This window comes from Notolepis coatsorum (assembly GCF_963971535.1).
Source record: "Notolepis coatsorum genome assembly, chromosome: 13".
In the NCBI taxonomy this organism is placed as follows: domain Eukaryota; kingdom Metazoa; phylum Chordata; class Actinopteri; order Aulopiformes; family Paralepididae; genus Notolepis; species Notolepis coatsorum.
The window spans coordinates 36,866,608-36,887,592 of NC_140177.1; the positions used below are offsets into that span (position 1 = coordinate 36,866,608).

A 20,985-nucleotide genomic window follows, 5' to 3' on the forward strand; every position below is an offset into this window, starting at 1 on the left:
ATGACCTTTATCATGTTTTGTAACAGATTACAGAAATTCAAGAAGCCTATTGGAACGTGATGTTCTGATATGATTTTGATGAATATATCTGCATTATTTTATCCCACTTTATGCTTTGCTCTTGCTGCTTGTTTTACACTGATTTTGTGTCTTATTTCTTACTTTGAGACTGCAATCCCCTGTATGAAAGATGCTATACAAATAAAGTTATTATTATTATTATTATTACTTTTTCTATTCTTGTGGAGACCAAATGTCCCGAATTTTACCTCATCTTTCTATCCTTGTGGGGACATTAGTTGGACCTCACAAGGACTCACAGATTATTTTAAGGACAGCCCCCACAGGTCTCTCTCTTTTTGTTTCTCTCTCTTTCTATCTCTGTCTCCCCCCCCCTCTCTCTCTCTCTCTCTCCGTGTGGATTGTGTGTGTAGAGTATGGTAGTAAGTACATACCAGCTTACATCCCATTATAGACCGTCCATCAGGACTCAGAATATACACTGTACTCACATACAAGAGAAGACAGATGAGGTCTATAGATGAGATTTATAAATAAAAAGAAACATAACAAGAGAAGACAGATGAGGTCTATAGATGAGATGTATAAATAAAAAGAAACATAACAAGAGAAGACAGATGAGGTCTATAGATGAGATGTATAAATCAAAAGAAACATAACAAGAGAAGACAGATGAGGTCTATAGATGAGATGTTTAAATCAAAAGAAACATAACAAGAGAAGACAGATGAGGTCTATAGATGAGATGTATAAAAAACCTAAAAAACAACGACTCCAACACACTTGTAATATTATTCTAAATCAACAATATAAAATTATTTGTTATTTCTAAGCTCAGATGACTTGCTTGGCAAAGGATCCCCTAATAGTGGGCTTGTATTTTTAACTGAACAGTTACAATCATAAAAAAAAAGTTAAAAGAAAATAAAAAGACAATCAATATTATTGGAAAAAAAGGCTTTAATATTGTTGCCTTACATCCTAATATAACACAGTGTTCAAATGCAAAATACTACAGTAAATACCAGTCATAGTATCCTCTTCAGGTAAATTCTACAGTATATACTAGTCATAGTATCCTATCCTACTAGTCATAGTGGTCCCTCCCCTTGTCATGACTACAAATCCATCCTGTGATTTGATTGGTTCCGCATGTTGTTTTTTGAACGTTGTTCCCTGCCCTTTCCACTGGTATTTCATGACATCATCATCAGCCGACATCTTGGTAGGCAAACGACAGGCGATAATAATAAAGTAATACTCTTTACATTTACATTCAGTCATTTAGCTGGATGCTTTTATCCAAAGCGACTTACAAGTTCTGCACAACGGGTCAACAGGAAGGGTACAACTCTGGCAGCTCAGTAACAATGTTCGTCACACCTAAACCAGAACACAGAGAACTATCTGACCACAGTTTGAACAGAGTCAGGCCCGTCTGGCAGCGAGGTGCTCTGGTCTGCAGAGCCGTGTGGGTCAGGTTTGACCAGTCAGTCCATCAAGTCTCTCCACACACATCCACCCACGGCTTCCTCCAGAGAGGGTTCTGGCCGTAGACTTCATCAACAGGAGAGGACGACAGGGACCCCCGGGACGCAAACCACACGGAGGACGAGAGCTTGTCTCACTAGCGACAGCCAGAGTCAAATGATTCAATTGACCTGTCTCAAACCCTGCCCCTTTTCTTGATCCTCCAATCACAACTGTCGCTTACCTCGGACAAACTTGGTTTGTCCGAGGTAAGCGACAGTTGTGATTGGAGGATCAAGAAAAGAGGGCAGGGTTTGAGACAGGTCCATTGGGTTCAGATAGTTTTCTGGGACTGATATGGCGTTCGCCAGCGATGGGAGCTGGAAACTCTACGGACCTCGGACCAGGACGGTCCGGTTCTGAGATGGTTCTGTTTCATCTAGTTTCTAAACATCCTCTCGTATCAGAAGGAAGGGGAACACAGGTCAACCGTCAGTAAGACCCAGACCCCCGGACACACACCTCTATACCCTTTTCCAAATTCCACCATTCCTGTCATTCAATTCAAGCATGTGGCTTCATGGAATGGACTACAAGTGGAAACGAAACTTCACTCTACGGATGAAGACGGACTCATTTGTTTACGTTTATATTTAGTCTTTACTGTGATTTGTATATTTGTCATGTTGGAGATAAATAAAGATCCAAATCAAAAGATGAAGCGTCTCAGCTCTGAACCTGGATCAGACTGGATCTACATCAACCATCAGACTACAGGGACTGGATCTACATCAACCATCAGACTACAGGGACTGGATCTACATCAACCATCAGACCACAGGGACTGGATCTACATCAACCATCAGACCACAGGCAACAAAGTCCATATGCACTGCAGTTAAAAAACTAAACAATATAAGATATATAGAATAAGAATATAAGTGTGACACTAACTGGTGTCCTGACTTTGATTTGTATGGTTGAGTTGGTGATTATGATTATGAATATGAACATGCTGATGATGGTGATCGGATTCATGAAGATTCTGCCCCTGATTTGGATGTGCCTCGTGGTGTTGTTGTTGATGTTGTTGTTGTTGTTGTTGTTGATGATGATGTTGTTGTTGTTGTTGTTGTTGATGATGTTGTTGGTGATGTTGTTGTTGTTGATCATGGTGGTGGTGATGTTGTTGTTGTTGATCATGGTGGTGGTGGTGATGTTGTTGTTGTTGATCATGGTGGTGGTGGTGATGTTGTTGTTGTTGATCATGGTGGTGGTGATGTTGTTGTTGTTGTTGATCATGGTGGTAGTGGACTCCCTCCTCTGGTTGTAGTCCTACAGTAGCGTTGCCGTGTTGGATTGTGGGTAATGTAGTCGCTCTGTCTGTGTGGTTAATGCTGCTGTTATCTCGGGCCGTCATGGTTGAGTTGTAGCCCATCTGAAGAAAACAACAAGAATATTTCATGTGATTAAACTAAACTGTGTGTGTGTGTGTGTGTGTGTGTGTGTGTGTGTGTGTGTGTGTGTGTGTGTGTGTGTGTGTGTGTGTGTGTGTGTGTGTGTGTGTGTGTGTGTGTGTGTGTGTGTGTGTGTGTGCGTGCGTGCGTGCGTGTGTGTGTGTGTGTTCACTCACAGAGCAGTTACAGATGTTCTTCAGGTAGGAGGCTCTTATTGCAGCCTCTATGTATGGATAGTGAAGGAAACTGTAGGGGAGCACTATATGGAAGGTTAGCAGACCACACCTGGTAGAGAGAGAGAGAGAGAGAGAGAGAGAGAGAGAGAGAGAGAGAGAGAGAGAGAGAGAGAGAGAGAGAGAGAGAGAGAGAGAGAGAGAGAGAGAGACAGACAGAAAGTTAAGTTAGCATAAAGTGTCAGAATGCCGAATAAGTGTTGAGTAATGTATAGGGATGCTCGATATTGGCTTTTTTACCGATACCGATATTCCGATATTGTCCAACTCTTAATTTCCGATACCGATACGATACCGATATCAACCGATACCGATATATGCAGGGTTTCCCCCCAAAAAAACGGAATAATTTCAGGTAACTAATAATTTCACTGGATGCATTCAAAAGGCTTTCTAAATGTAAGCATTATCTGTGCAAAATATGATAATTAAAAAAGTAAAAATTAACATACAAGTTGTTGAATTAAACCAACATGCATACTTTTGACAATAAATAAAATAAGAATTGGTTCTTACTTGCTTGCCTGGGTAAATAAAGGTTACAATTTTCTTTTTTTTTTTTTTTACCGATACCGATATTTTCCGATATCACATTTTACTGCCGATATCGGCCGATAATATCGGTCGGCCGATAATATCGGACATCCCTAGTAATGTAGTTGATCACGTAATGTAGTTGATCACGTAATGTAGTTAATCATGATCGATAATGGAATGCTCCTGCGGAGCTCCTGAGATGATAAATGGTAAATACAGAAATGCGTCAGAGGAACATGTACACCGCCCAGTCCAGGGCAGCAGCCAATCACAGTTCTGTGCCCAGAGAGACCCAGAGACCCAGAGAGACCCAGAGACCCAGAGAGACCCAGAGACCCAGAGAGACCCAGAGAGGAGACCCAGAGAGACCAAGAGAGGAGACCCAGAGAGACTAAGAGAGTCCCAGAGAGGAGACCCAGAGAGACCCAGAGAGGAGACCCAGAGAGACCCAGAGAGGAGACCCAGAGAGGAGACCCAGAGAGACCAAGAGAGGAGACCCAGAGAGGAGACCCAGAGAGGAGACCCAGAGAGACCCAGAGAGGAGACCCAGAGAGAACCAGAGAGACTAAGGGAGACCCAGAGAGACTAAGAGAGACCCAGAGATACCCAGAGAGGAGACCCAGAGAGACTAAAAGAGACCCAGAGAGACTAAGAGAGACCCAGAGAGGAGACCCAGAGAGACTAAGAGAGACCCAGAGAGGAGACCCAGAGAGACTAAGAGAGACCCAGAGAGGAGACCCAGAGAGACTAAGAGAGACCCAGAGAGACTAAGAGAGACCCAGAGAGGAGACCCAGAGAGGAGACCCAGAGAGACCCAGAGAGGAGACCCAGAGAGACTGAGAGAGACCCAGAGAGGAGACCCAGAGAGGAGACCCAGCGTGGTTAGTACTGTTACCTCACAACAACAACAACAACAACAACAACAACAACAACAACAACAACAAGGCCCTGGGTTCAGTGGTTAGTACTGTTACCTCACAACAACAACAACAACAACAACAACAACAACAACAACAAGGCCCTGGGTTCAGTGGTTAGTACTGTTACCTCACAACAACAACAACAACAAGTGGGTTCAGTGGTTAGTACTGTTACCTCACAACAACAACAACAACAACAACAACAAGGCCCTGGATTCAGTGGTTATTACTGTTACCTCACAACAACAACAACAACAACAACAACAACAACAAGGCACTGGGTTCAGTGGTTAGTACTGTTACCTCACAACAACAACAACAACAACAACAACAACAACAACACGGCCCTGGGTTCAGTGGTTAGTACTGTTACCTCACAACAACAACAACAACAACAACAAGGCCCTGGGTTCAGTGGTTAGTACTGTTACCTCACAACAACAACAACAACAACACGGCCCTGGGTTCAGTGGTTAGTACTGTTACCTCACAACAACAACAACAACAACAACAACAACAAGGCCCTGGGTTCAGTGGTTAGTACTGTTACCTCACAACAACAACAACAAGGCCCTGGGTTCAGTGGTTAGTACTGTTACCTCACAACAACAACAACAACAACACGGCCCTGGGTTCAGTGGTTAGTACTGTTACCTCACAACAACAACAACAACAACAACAACACGGCCCTGGGTTCAGTGGTTAGTACTGTTACCTCACAACAACAACAACAACAACAACACGGCCCTGGGTTCAGTGGTTAGTACTGTTACCTCACAACAACAACAACAACAACAACAACATGGCCCTGGGTTCAGTGGTTAGTACTGTTACCTCACAACAACAACAACAACAACAACAAGGCCCTGGGTTCAGTGGTTAGTACTGTTACCTCACAACAACAACAACAACAACATGGCCCTAGGTTCAGTGGTTAGTACTGTTACCTCACAACAACAACAACAACAACAAGGCCCTGGGTTCAGTGGTTAGTACTGTTACCTCACAACAACAACAACAACAACAACAACAACAACAACAACAACAACACGGCCCTGGGTTCAGTGGTTAGTACTGTTACCTCACAACAACAACAACAACAACAACAAGGCCCTGGGTTCAGTGGTTAGTACTGTTACCTCACAACAACAACAACAACATGGCCCTAGGTTCAGTGGTTAGTACTGTTACCTCACAACAACAACAACAACAACAAGGCCCTGGGTTCAGTGGTTAGTACTGTTACCTCACAACAACAACAACAACAACAACAACACGGCCCTGGGTTCAGTGGTTAGTACTGTTACCTCACAACAACAACAACAACACGGCCCTGGGTTCAGTGGTTAGTACTGTTACCTCACAACAACAACAACAACAACAAGGCCCTGGGTTCAGTGGTTAGTACTGTTACCTCACAACAACAACAACAACAAGGCCCTGGGTTCAGTGGTTAGTACTGTTACCTCACAACAACAACAACAACAACAACAACAACAAGGCCCTGGGTTCAGTGGTTAGTACTGTTACCTCACAACAACAACAACAACAACAACAACAACAAGGCCCTGGGTTCAGTGGTTAGTACTGTTACCTCACAACAACAACAACAACAACACGGCCCTGGGTTCAGTGGTTAGTACTGTTACCTCACAACAACAACAACAACAACACGGCCCTGGGTTCAGTGGTTAGTACTGTTACCTCACAACAACAACAACAACAACAACAACAATGCCCTGGGTTCAGTGGTTAGTACTGTTACCTCACAACAACAACAACAACAACAACAACAACAACAACAACAACATGGCCCTGGGTTCAGTGGTTAGTACTGTTACCTCACAACAACAACAACAAGGCCCTGGGTTCAGTGGTTAGTACTGTTACCTCACAACAACAACAACAACAACAACAACAACAACAACAACAACAACATGGCCCTAGGTTCAGTGGTTAGTACTGTTACCTCACAACAACAACAACAACAACAAGGCCCTGGGTTCAGTGGTTAGTACTGTTACCTCACAACAACAACAACAACAACAACAACAACAACAACAACAACAAGGCCCTGGGTTCAGTGGTTAGTACTGTTACCTCACAACAACAACAACAAGGCCCTGGGTTCAGTGGTTAGTACTGTTACCTCACAACAACAACAACAACATGGCCCTGGGTTCAGTGGTTAGTACTGTTACCTCACAACAACAACAACAACAACAACAAGGCCCTGGGTTCAGTGGTTAGTACTGTTACCTCACAACAACAACAACAACAACAACAACAACAACAACATGGCCCTAGGTTCAGTGGTTAGTACTGTTACCTCACAGCAACAACAAGGCCCTGGGTTCAGTGGTTAGTACTGTTACCTCACAACAACAACAACAACAACAACAACAACAACAAGGCCCTGGGTTCAGTGGTTAGTACTGTTACCTCACAACAACAACAACAACAACAACAACAATATGGCCCTGGGTTCAGTGGTTAGTACTGTTACCTCACAACAACAACAACAACAACAACAAGGCCCTGGGTTCAGTGGTTAGTACTGTTACCTCACAACAACAACAACAACAACAACAACAACAACAACAACAACAACAACAAGGCCCTGGGTTCAGTGGTTAGTACTGTTACCTCACAACAACAACAACAACAACAACAACAACAACAACATGGCCCTGGGTTCAGTGGTTAGTACTGTTACCTCACAACAACAACAACAACAACAAGGCCCTGGGTTCAGTGGTTAGTACTGTTACCTCACAACAACAACAACAACAACAACAACAACAAGGCCCTGGGTTCAGTGGTTAGTACTGTTACCTCACAACAACAACAACAACAACAACAACAACAACAACAACAAGGCCCTGGGTTCAGTGGTTAGTACTGTTACCTCACAACAACAACAACAACAACAACAAGGCCCTGGGTTCAGTGGTTAGTACTGTTACCTCACAACAACAACAACAACAACAACAACAACAACACGGCCCTGGGTTCAGTGGTTAGTACTGTTACCTCACAACAACAACAACAACACGGCCCTGGGTTCAGTGGTTAGTACTGTTACCTCACAACAACAACAACAACACATCCCTGGGTTCAGTGGTTAGTACTGTTACCTCACAACAACAACAACAACAACACGGCCCTGGGTTCAGTGGTTAGTACTGTTACCGCACAACAACAACAACAAGGCCCTGGGTTGAGGGTTCAGTGGTTAGTACTGTTACCTCACAACAACAACAACAACAACAAGGCCCTGGGTTCAGTGGTTAGTACTGTTACCTCACAACAACAACAACAACAACAACAACAACAACAAGGCCCTGGGTTCAGTGGTTAGTACTGTTACCTCACAACAACAACAACAACACGGCCCTGGGTTCAGTGGTTAGTACTGTTACCTCACAACAACAACAACAACAACAAGGCCCTGGGTTCAGTGGTTAGTACTGTTACCTCACAACAACAACAACAACAACAACAACATGGCCCTAGGTTCAGTGGTTAGTACTGTTACCTCACAACAACAACAACAACAACAACAACAACAACAACAATAACATGGCCCTGGGTTCAGTGGTTAGTACTGTTACCTTACAACAACAACAACAACAAGGCCCTGGGTTCAGTGGTTAGTACTGTTACCTCACAACAACAACAACAACAACAACAAGGCCCTGGGTTCAGTGGTTAGTACTGTTACCTCACAACAACAACAACAACAACAACAACAACAAGGCCCTGGGTTCAGTGGTTAGTACTGTTACCTCACAACAACAACAACAACAACAACAACAACAACAACACGGCCCTGGGTTCAGTGGTTAGTACTGTTACCTCACAACAACAACAACAACAACAACAACAACAAGGCCCTGGGTTCAGTGGTTAGTACTGTTACCTCACAACAACAACAACAACAACAACAAGGCCCTGGGTTCAGTGGTTAGTACTGTTACCTCACAACAACAACAACAACAACACGGCCCTGGGTTCAGTGGTTAGTACTGTTACCTCACAACAACAACAACAACACGGCCCTGGGTTCAGTGGTTAGTACTGTTACCTCACAACAACAACAACAACAACAACAACAACACGGCCCTGGGTTCAGTGGTTAGTACTGTTACCTCACAACAACAACAACAACACGGCCCTGGGTTCAGTGGTTAGTACTGTTACCTCACCACAACAACAACAACAACAACAACAACAACAACACGGCCCTGGGTTCAGTGGTTAGTACTGTTACCTCACAACAACAACAACAACACGGCCCTGGGTTCAGTGGTTAGTACTGTTACCTCACAACAACAACAACAACAACAACACGGCCCTGGGTTCAGTGGTTAGTACTGTTACCTCACAACAACAACAACAACAAGGCCCTGGGTTCAGTGGTTAGTACTGTTACCTCACAACAACAACAACAACATGGCCCTGGGTTCAGTGGTTAGTACTGTTACCTCACAACAACAACAACAACAAGGCCCTGGGTTCAGTGGTTAGTACTGTTACCTCACAACAACAACAACAACATGGCCCTAGGTTCAGTGGTTAGTACTGTTACCTCACAACAACAACAACAACAACAAGGCCCTGGGTTCAGTGGTTAGTACTGTTACCTCACAACAACAACAACAACAACAAGGCCCTGGGTTCAGTGGTTAGTACTGTTACCTCACAACAACAACAACAACAACAACAAGGCCCTGGGTTCAGTGGTTAGTACTGTTACCTCACAACAACAACAACAACAACAACAACAACAAGGCCCTGGGTTCAGTGGTTAGTACTGTTACCTCACAACAACAACAACAACAACAACAACAACAACAACAACAACAACATGGCCCTGGGTTCAGTGGTTAGTACTGTTACCTCACAACAACAACAACAACAACAAGGCCCTGGGTTCAGTGGTTAGTACTGTTACCTCACAACAACAACAACAACAACAACAACAACAACAACAACAACAAGGCCCTGGGTTCAGTGGTTAGTACGGTTACCTCACAACAACAACAACAACAACAAGGCCCTGGGTTCAGTGGTTAGTACTGTTACCTCACAACAACAACAAGGCCCTGGGTTCAGTGGTTAGTACTGTTACCTCACAACAACAACAACAACAACAACAACAACAACAACAACAACAACACGGCCCTGGGTTCAGTGGTTAGTACTGTTACCTCACAACAACAACAACAACACGGCCCTGGGTTCAGTGGTTAGTACTGTTACCTCAAAACAACAACAACAACAACAACACATCCCTGGGTTCAGTGGTTAGTACTGTTACCTCACAACAACAACAACAACAACAACAACAACACGGCCCTGGGTTCAGTGGTTAGTACTGTTACCTCACAACAACAACAAGGCCCTGGGTTCAGTGGTTAGTACTGTTACCTCACAACAACAACAACAACATGGCCCTGGGTTCAGTGGTTAGTACTGTTACCTCACAACAACAACAACAACAACAACAAGGCCCTGGGTTCAGTGGTTAGTACTGTTACCTCACAACAACAACAACAACACAGCCCTGGGTTCAGTGGTTAGTACTGTTACCTCACAACAACAACAACAACAAGGCCCTGGGTTCAGTGGTTAGTACTGTTACCTCACAACAACAACAACAACATGGCCCTAGGTTCAGTGGTTAGTACTGTTACCTCACAACAACAACAACAACAACAACAACAACAACAACAATAACATGGCCCTGGGTTCAGTGGTTAGTACTGTTACCTCACAACAACAACAACAACAACAACAACAAGGCCCTGGGTTCAGTGGTTAGTACTGTTACCTCACAACAACAACAACAACAACAACAACAACAACAACAATGCCCTGGGTTCAGTGGTTAGTACTGTTACCTCACAACAACAACAACAACAACAACAACAACAACAATGCCCTGGGTTCAGTGGTTAGTACTGTTACCTCACAACAACAACAACAACAACAACAACAACAACAACAACACGGCCCTGGGTTCAGTGGTTAGTACTGTTACCTCACAACAACAACAACAACAACAACAACAAGGCCCTGGGTTCAGTGGTTAGTACTGTTACCTCACAACAACAACAACAACAAGGCCCTGGGTTCAGTGGTTAGTACTGTTACCTCACAACAACAACAACAACAACAACAACAACACGGCCCTGGGTTCAGTGGTTAGTACTGTTACCTCACAACAACAACAACAACAACAACACGGCCCTGGGTTCAGTGGTTAGTACTGTTACCTCACAACAACAACAACAACAACAACAACAACAACAACAACAACAACAACAACACGGCCCTGGGTTCAGTGGTTAGTACTGTTACCTCACAACAACAACAACAACACGGCCCTGGGTTCAGTGGTTAGTACTGTTACCTCACCACAACAACAACAACAACAACAACAACACGGCCCTGGGTTCAGTGGTTAGTACTGTTACCTCACAACAACAACAACAACAACAACAACAACAACACGGCCCTGGGTTCAGTGGTTAGTACTGTTACCTCACAACAACAACAACAACAACAACAACACGGCCCTGGGTTCAGTGGTTAGTACTGTTACCTCACAACAACAACAACAACAACAACAAGGCCCTGGGTTCAGTGGTTAGTACTGTTACCTCACAACAACAACAACAACAACAACAACACGGCCCTGGGTTCAGTGGTTAGTACTGTTACCTCACAACAACAACAACAACAACAACAACACGGCCCTGGGTTCAGTGGTTAGTACTGTTACCTCACAACAACAACAACAACAACAACAAGGCCCTGGGTTCAGTGGTTAGTACTGTTACCTCACAACAACAACAACAACAACAACAACAACAACAACACGGCCCTGGGTTCAGTGGTTAGTACTGTTACCTCACAACAACAACAAGAACACTGCCCTGGGTTCAGTGGTTAGTACTGTTACCTCACAACAACAACAACAACAACAACAACAACAACAACAACAACAACAACAACAACAACAACAACACGGCCCTGGGTTCAGTGGTTAGTACTGTTACCTCACAACAACAACAACAACAACAAGGCCCTGGGTTCAGTGGTTAGTACTGTTACCTCACAACAACAACAACAACAACAACAACAACAACAACAACAACACAGCCCTGGGTTCAGTGGTTAGTACTGTTACCTCACAACAACAACAACAACAACAACAACAACAACAACAACAACAACAGAAAACAACAACAAGGCCCTGGGTTCAGTGGTTATTACTGTTACCTCACAACAACAACAACATGGCCCTGGGTTCAGTGGTTAGTACTGTTACCTCACAACAACAACAACAACAACACTGCCCTGGGTTCAGTGGTTAGCACTGTTACCTCACAACAACACGGCCCTGGGTTCAGTGGTTAGCTTAGGAGGTTTCCCCTCCTTCAGCCTGTCAGCCTATCAGTAGGTATGTTATGTTAAGCCACTCCCCCTTTTACCTGTCATAAACCAGGAAGTCGTCTTTGTCTCCATCAAGGGCCTCCCAGACGTCGTCCTGCAGAGGAGCCTGTTGGTAGACGGGGACACCAGGGGGCGCTCTTCTCTTCAGCTCCCAGTACATGGCCCTGGACAGAGCCTCACGCTCGTTCACAACCAGGAAGGACACCTCCGTGAGGTTACTGCGCTGCAGCTTGGCACGCAGGCCTCCAAGTCTGGAGAGAGAGAGAGAGAGAGAGAGAGAGAGAGAGAGAGAGAGAGAGAGAGAGAGAGAGAGAGAGAGAGAGAGAGAGAGAGAGAGAGAGAGAGAGAGAGAGGATGTTATGTGGCAGTGTGGACACTAGGTGGCAGTGTGGACACTATATTACTATATCGAACAATAATCAAATAATCTGGATAAAATCATTGTATTATTCTAATAAGATGACGCTAATGGCCATTTTGAGCCTCTCTTGGTCCATATATGGGCATACTTGGCACCAAGAGGAATCCACCTTTTAACTGGGCATGCGTCAGCCCAGTCTCCTCCGTAGACCAGACGGTCTCATTTAACAGCCCCAGTCTCCTCCGTAGACCAGACGGTCTCATTTAACAGCCCCAGTCTCGACGAATACACCCCTGGTTTGAGACAGCTCATGACACTGTGTGTCCTCGTCTTCTCTTACTTGGAGGCCTGTGTGAGACAGAAGTGTCAGCTGGCCTTCAGCAGGGCCACCACCACCACATTTCCCAGCAGCTCTCTCATGGGCACCTGTCCTTGGATCTGCCAGTAGGGGGCAGGCTTGCAGATCCTGGAAGGGTCATTGTCTCCCTCAACCAGCAGAGAGGCCTGCGTGGCCCACAGCAGCGCTGGCAGGACGGCGGACACGCACAGAGACAAGAGAGACGGCATTGTCTGTCCGCCTGTCACGTCGGGGACACAGAAAACAGAAAAAAAAACAAAGAGGAGAATCTTTATTATAGAGGCAGACAGACAAAAGACAGAGACAGTAACAGTTCAGTAACAGATCAGTAACAGTTCAGTAACAGCAGCTTCACAGTTCAGTAACAGATCAGTAACAGTTCAGTAACAGCAGCTTCACTGACAGTTCAGTAACAGCAGCTTCAGTAGGACTGGCTGACGTCTCCTCAGACAACAGAAGAGCTAATGAAACACAATGAGCCAGTATTGTCTCTGTCGTCTCATGTGGAACTAATCCACACATGAGTTGGTAGCAGAGACACATCTATTCTGTCACACTGACAAACAGATGGACGGATGAATGACACACAGGCAGGAAGACAGACAGACAGACAGACAGACAGACAGACAGACAGACAGACAGACAGACAGACAGACAGACAGACAGACAGACAGACAGACAGACAGACAGACAGACAGTCAGGCAGGCAGACAGACAGACAGACAGACAGACAGACAGACAGACAGACAGACAGACAGACAGACAGACAGACAGACAGACAGACAGACAGACAGACAGACAGTTAGCCATAGACTGTTCACCACTTAGTTAGTCAGTTAGCCATTACACTATAGACTGTTCAGTTAGTCAGTTAGCCATTACACTATAGACTGTTCAGTTAGTCAGTTAGCCATTAGTCGTAGACAATAGACTGTTCACTACTTAGTTAGTCAGTTAGCTGTTAGACTATAAACCATTTAGTTAGTTTCATACTACAGTCGGTCTGTTTCACACTCATCAGATACTCAAACTAAGCAAGTTTGATTTTAAGATTATTTGGTCTGTCCAGAACAAAACCTGTATCCCCCAGTGTTGACCTAGTGAGGCATCAGTGGGGACATTTTTCATTTTTTACAGTTGATAAAATGTTTACCTTGTGATGCACAGGTTTTCTAGCACACAGGAAATGTATGTTAAATTATCATGGCATCTTTTGACAAGCAAGATATTATTAGTAGAATAATAGTTTGTACACGTGGCACACAGGGTGTTCCAGACGTCAACACCAGCCTCTACCAGGATGTTGCTCTGAATTCAAACGAACTGGGTTTCCTTTCAGTATCATGGCTCACTTGAAAATACTTTATGTTTACATTAAAGGGAATAAGTACATAAAACAAAGGATAAAACAATATAAAAACAATACTTACCCCTCTTTATTTCTTTCTTTCTCTCTCTATCTCTCTCTATCTCCCTCCCTCTGTGACCTGCTCTCTCTCTTTCTCTCTGTTCACTCCCTCCCTCTCTCCCTGACCCACATAAACAACACAGTGGACCCCTGTTTTTAAGCTTTTGGCTTCATTAAGCACTGCCCCCAAAACAAACAAGAGAGAGAGATAGGGGGAGAGGGAGAGAGTCAGAGAGAGGGAGAAAGAGAGGAAGAGTCAAGAGAGAGGGGGAGACAGAGGGGGGAAAGACAGAAAGAGACAGAGAGAGAGTAGTAGTAGTAGTAGTAGTAGTAGTAGTAGTAGTAGTAGTAGTAGTAGTAGTAGTAGTAGTAGTAGTAGTAGTAGTAGTAGTAGTAGTAGTAGTAGTAGTAGTAGTAGTAGTAGTTTATGTTTGAATTTGGGTTTTGGCAATATGGACACATGTAGGCTACAGCAGGGGTTCTCAACCTTTCTGCTGCCAAGGCACCCCTGTGTTCAATAAAATATTCCAGGGCACCCCTACATACGATAAAGACTTTTCCGGTCTTGTCTTTTTTGCTACAATGATGACAAAAGTGCTTGCTTTCAAAATAATGTTTATTTAAGAAACCGGGAAACACATTTGTGTGTATATGCAGGTGCATTATTAACAGGTGTTTCAGGTCTAAATGGCTTAGTACTGTTGACAGTACACTGCTTGTAGTAGTAAATCAAATAGCATATTTCTTTAAATAAAATTACAGAAAATTATCACTAAAGTGCTATCTGTTGCAGCTGCACACTTTTCAATAAAAATAGCATATTTGGATAAGTGTGACCATTTCTCAAAAACTGAAAATCATGTATTTTTTTTTAAATACAGAAAAGGATCACTAAAGTGCTATCTGTTGCAGCTTCACTGTTCTCCATAAAAATAGCATATTTGGATAAGTTTGACCATTTCTCAAAAACAGAAAATCATGTATTTTTTTTAATACAGAAAATAATCACCAAGTTACCATTTCTCAAAAAATATAAATAAATACAGAAAATAAGCACTTGTTCACTCAGTGGACATTTCTAGCTCAATGCGAGGTCTGCTGCTGGCTAATAATACGGTCAATACATGGGGAGATCTTTGACAAGGCAACACGCATGTCATCCTCAAGGCTCAACTTGGCCCTATATTTTGTTTTCAGAGCTGTCATGGATGAAAAGCCAGCTTCACACAGATATGTGGTGCTGAATGGTATCAACACCTTAACTGCTGCATCATGAGATACTTGGTACTCAGCACCACACTCTGAAACTAGCTCTCCAGGTGGTATCAGATGAGATTTCAATGAGTTCTTCCAAGAGTTTCGATGGAGATGTGTCAGGAAGCTTTATCTCAATGTTGTCTGTAAAGGTTTTTTTTTATCCAGAGTAACTTGGTGATCCTTTTCTGTGTTTTATAAAAGTAATGATTTTCAGATTTTGAGAAATGGTCAAACTTATCCAAATATGGTATTTTCATGGAAAACAGTGCAGCTGCAACAGACAGCACTTTAGTGATAATTTTCTGTAATCAAAAAAAAAAAATTAATCTCAAGGCACCCCTGGCAGCTCTCTGCGGCACCCCTGTTGAGAACCGCTGGGCTACAGTACATCAACATGGACACATGTAGGCTACAGTACATCAACATGGACACATGTAGGCTACAGTACATCAACATGGACACATGTAGGCTCCAGTACATCAACATGGACACATATAGGCTACAGTAAGTCCCAATAGAGCTCATTACATTGAGAGAGCGAGGAGTTGGGATTCCAAACCAAAATCAATAATTGAGTGTAGATGTTCATGAAACACAGTACCAGAAGGTTGACTATACTGTTTGCCCAAGATAAATATTTTGTCTAGTTATGACGTGTCAAGTTCAAAAGAGCTCATAACAAAAGGTAGGATATATATACATAACTATATACAAAAGGTATATAGTCTTCAACAGACACAAACAAAACATAGAGGTTTGATTCACAGCTTTTAACTCTTTGTAAGATTAGTATTAGATTTGTGTGGTGGTCTCTGTAACGTATAACAGAGAGAAGATAACCCACTCAACCTGGCCCCATAATGACATTGATCCTCTGTTGAGCAAGGCTAGGGCTATACTGTGAGTTGAACTGTGTTGTGACACAGCATGTGACACACACACCCACGGCCAGACCGACTGATTACTGTAGCCAGAGGGATATAATGTGAAAACCTCCCCATACATTGTAAGCCTTGGCCTATAGGAAGACCGTCTAGGATTCTGTTGTTGGAACTATAGATAGTCCTGGATTAAGTATCCCACCCAAAATGTACCTGCAGGTTGTTCTTCTGCAAAAGGGCACATTTTACAAAAAATAAAAAAGAATTCTGTTGTTGAAATGACTTCTGAGTTGAGAGCCTTTGTTTATTTTTATGTATTATTATTTGAATTTTATTTTATGGACATACCTATACTATACATCCATTTAGTTTATCCAGTTTATATATGTGTTTATATATATGTGTATGTGTGTGTTTATAACCAACCAACCAAGTTTATATATATAGTTTATACCCAGTTTAATCACCTGTTGTATATTACTATTGCACTTTACAGCTACATTTGCACTCTGGTTGGATGCCAAACTTATTTTCATTGTACTGTACTTGACTGATGACAATACATTTGAATCTAATCTAATCTAGTGATTATTGACTTGGGATAGATAGATTAGGTCAAAGAGCAACGGCTGTAAAGTAAACCATCAACATTCTTCAAACAAACAACTGCAGTGAGCAGCTGATAAGCCAGGAGACCATGTCAACAGCAGTGACGTAGTCAGACAGTCAGATGTACAGTCAGATGTACAGCCAGACATACAGTCAGACGTACAGTTGACCTACACATTCCATCTAGTCTTTCTTTTAAAATAAGATATTCCTTTATTGATCCCCTTGGGGAAATTGAGGCATCATAGCAGCATGGGGGAGGGGGGTACAGGTAGTAGAAGACATGACACAGGTCATAGAATTATAGTACAGTGGAGAAGTAAAAATAAAAATAGGCAGTGTAAACAATATAACAATATAATTAACTCTGGACATGGGCAAGAGGCAGTGTAAAAAGAAGCCTCTTAAGCCAGATTTATTTCACGTCACTAATAAATCAATACAGTCCATATTAACAGATAAATCTAGTGCTCAACAGATACTTATTAAATCTAGTGCTTAACATATTGTAACGTTTTAAGTTTCAATGTTATTGACGACTCTCGAGGCAGGTGTTAGTTCTCACTCTTTGCTTCTTTATTACAACACAGGTGCATAGGTTGCAGTATACACGTGACTCTTCGCTACCACTTCCCATGCCTCAAGAGGCCGCACCCTAGGTGCCACACTCTCTTATACCCTTTCCAGGTCAGCCCCTGCCCCCTCCCCTTGACAGCTCGGCTGACCAACCGACCCAAATCCCAGGGTCGCTACAATATATTTATTAAATATAGTTAGGAACCGGTAGGCTCAAATGCACAACACGGGAGACAGAGGAAAGTTCAATCCCGAAGGGCATTTAATAATACGTTGCAAACATTTTTTATTTTTTTTTATCAACTTTTTCTCCCATTTTCTATTTTTCTCCCATCCCAATTTCGTATCGTCCAATTCTACCCTCCCCTGTCTCGAACGCTGTTAGGCCATGCCTCCCACAAGCCGGCTGCAATGTGGACGAAGCCTTACATCACGTGTCCCCTCCGGTACTCGAGGAAGCAGCCGTCGCATCGTTTCACCTGCACAGCGCAATCTCTAAGCGTCGGGGGTCTGCGTGGGAGGGCACGCCGCCCCCGTCGCTTCCCGATTCTGCTGCACAGGCGCACCAACCGACCTGTAGGAGTCGCTGTCCACAACGTCCGATCCCCACCCATCAGCTTCCCACCCCCTAATACTGCCAATTGTATTAGTATGAACGACCAGCCAAGCTGATAGCAATGCGGAGAGCTGGGCTTGAACCCAGCGTCTCCTGCATTGGTGGTGAGCGCCTTGCCCACTGCACCACCTAGCCGCCACGTTGCAAACATTTCTTGAGCCTGGCGGGTGGGTATCCGTGACCGGTGGGAAGCACAGGAGTGAAGCTGTGAAGACAACGGAGAGAAAAACGGGGTAAGTCTTCACAGCAAAAACGAGGGGAAGCACACGGGAAAAACACGAGACAAAAACACGAAGAAAACATGAGACGTCAAAAAACCATGGAACGGGTGGATACACGAAAACACAACGGGAGTAAGGTTAACATGTAAACGACGAAAAACATATTCAGTGGGAGGAATATCAAGATACTTGCTAGGCCGTCAATAAACGAAGATCTGACGCTGATGCATGGAGATCCTGGTCTTCTTGTAGGGTGGTGTGGTGATTAGAATGGCAGGTGCGGAGTCTCCATCCATCAGCATGATGATTCTCAGCTGTGCCTTTTGTGAGCCCGTAGAGCATGTGCCGAAGTGCATGGAGTGAATGGGACAGACAGACAGACACAGGGTTAGAGACAGACACGGGGGTGTGAGGGAGACCGAGAGGATTGTGCAGGTGGAACCCTAACAAAATCTAGTGCTTAACATATATACTTATACTTATTAAATCTAGTGCTTAAAGGAAAACTCCAACATTTTGGGAAATTAGCTTATTTAACATCTTCCCTAAGATGTTAGGCGTTCCCTAAGCCTAATGCATGCACAGAGACAAAAAAGGTATGTATCTTCTTGTCTAACTCCAGGGAAGATGTTAAATGAGCTAATTTCCCAAAATGTTGGAGTTTTCCTTTAACATATATACTCTAGGTGACTCTAGGTGACAGTGTGACTCTAGGTGACTCTAGGTGACTCTAGGTGACAGTGTGACTCTAGGTGACTCTAGGTGACTCTAGGTGACAGTGTGACTCTAGGTGACTCTAGGTGACAGTGTGACTCTAGGTGACAGTGTGACTCTAGGTGACTCTAGGTGACAGTGTGACTCTAGGTGACTCTAGGTGACAGTGTGACTCTAGGTGACAGTGTGACTCTAGGTGACTCTAGGTGACAGTGTGACTCTAGGTGACTCTAGGTGACTCTAGGTAACTCTAGGTGACAGTGTGACTCTAGGTGACAGTGTGACTCTAGGTGACAGTGTGACTCTAGGTGACAGTGTGACTCTAGGTGACTCTAGGTGACAGTGTGACTCTAGGTGACAGTGTGACTATAGATAGATAGATACTTTATTAATCCCCTTGGGGAAATTCAGGGTATCTCGCAGCTCACAACAGTATACAGACATTGACCGTTCCCATACAGTTATTACACGTTATGTCTGCATCATGAATAAAAAATAAGTACATGATAAAATTCAATTAAATCATACCCATCAATATTAATAGGAGCGTGATTAGATAAAAGCAGGTGTATAAAAACAGTGTATAAAAACAGGTGTAAAAACAGGTGTAAAAAACAGTTGTAAAAACAGGTGTAAAAACAGGTGTGTGGGTCAGTGGTCATGTCCCCTGCACTATAATACGCTGTTGTACAGTCTGATGGCTGTGGGGACAAAGGACCTCCTGTGCCGCTCAGTCCGTGAGTGCAGGGAGATGAGCCGTCCGCTGCGACTGCTACTCTGCCCCACCAGGGTGTGGTGGAGAGGGTGGTTGGTATTGCCCATGATGGCCAGCAGCTTGCTCTGCGTGCGGCTCTCCACCACGGTCCCCAGTGGGTCCAGTCTCCTCCCCACCACTGAGCCAGCCTTCTTGACCAGCTTATCCAGCCGTCTGGTATCCCTGGCCGTGGTATTACCACCCCAACAGACAGCGGCGTAGAGGAGCACACTTGACACCACTGCCTGATAGAACAGGAACAACATTTCCCCACACACATTAAAAGACCTGAGCCTCCTAAGGGAGAACAGCCTGCTCTGTCCTTTCTTGTAGAGCGCTTCCGCGTTAGCAGCCCAGGCCAGCTTATCGTCTAGGTGCACGCCTAAATATTTGTATGTCTGCACCGTCGCAATCGCAATGTTGTTTCCCCGTATGCTGACTGGTTGCAGAGGTGGTTTCGACCTGCGGAAATCCAGTACCATCTCCTTGGTCTTTTTTGCGTTCAGGAGAAGGCCGTTCCGTTCGCTCCAGTCGCTGAAGGCTCCCACCTGGTCCCTGTACTCTCCCTCCTGTCCCTTCCTCACACACGCCACAATTGCTGTGTCGTCCGAGTATTTTTGGACGTGGCAAGACTCAGAGTTGTAGTTGAAGTCTGCCGTGTAGAGGGTGAACAGGAACGGCGCGAGAACAGTCCCCTGTTGAGCCCCAGTGCTGCTGACCACTGTCTCCGAGACACAGTTGCCCATTCTGACAAACTGTGGTCGGTCTGTCAGGTAATCTGTGATCCAGGAAGTGAAGGAGGGATCCACCCCCATCTTCCTGAGCTTGTCTTTAAGTATGGGAGGTTGAATAGTATTAAAAGCGCTCGAAAAATCAAAAAAACAATCCTCACATAACTCCCCGGCTCATCCAGGTAGGAGTAGGCCCGATGGAGCATGTAGAGGACCGCGTCGTCCACCCCGATGCTCTCCCGATACCCAAACTGCAGGGGGTCAAGGGCGTGTTCAGTCTGTGGCCTCAGATGGTGGAGAAGCAGCCTCTCCAGTGTCTTCATGATGTGTGACCTGAGGGCCACCGGTCTGTAGTCGTTGAGCTCGACCGGGCGCCCAGCTTTGGGTACCGGCACAA

General features: G+C 44.3%; 1 protein-coding gene across 1 annotated transcript; it reads right to left on the bottom strand.

Annotated features, from left to right (window-relative positions):
- Positions 1-1,829: 1,829 nt before the first annotated feature.
- selenop2 (selenoprotein P2) lies at positions 1,830-14,316 on the bottom strand. The gene is made up of 5 exons (XM_084327158.1): positions 14,252-14,316; positions 12,804-13,041; positions 12,141-12,353; positions 3,125-3,233; positions 1,830-2,929 (listed from the first exon to the last, which is right to left on the bottom strand). The coding sequence occupies exons 2-5, from the start codon at positions 13,028-13,030 to the stop codon at positions 2,441-2,443; spliced, it is 1,038 nt and encodes a 345-aa protein (XP_084183284.1). The 5' UTR covers positions 13,031-13,041; positions 14,252-14,316; the 3' UTR covers positions 1,830-2,440.
- Positions 14,317-20,985: the final 6,669 nt, after the last annotated feature.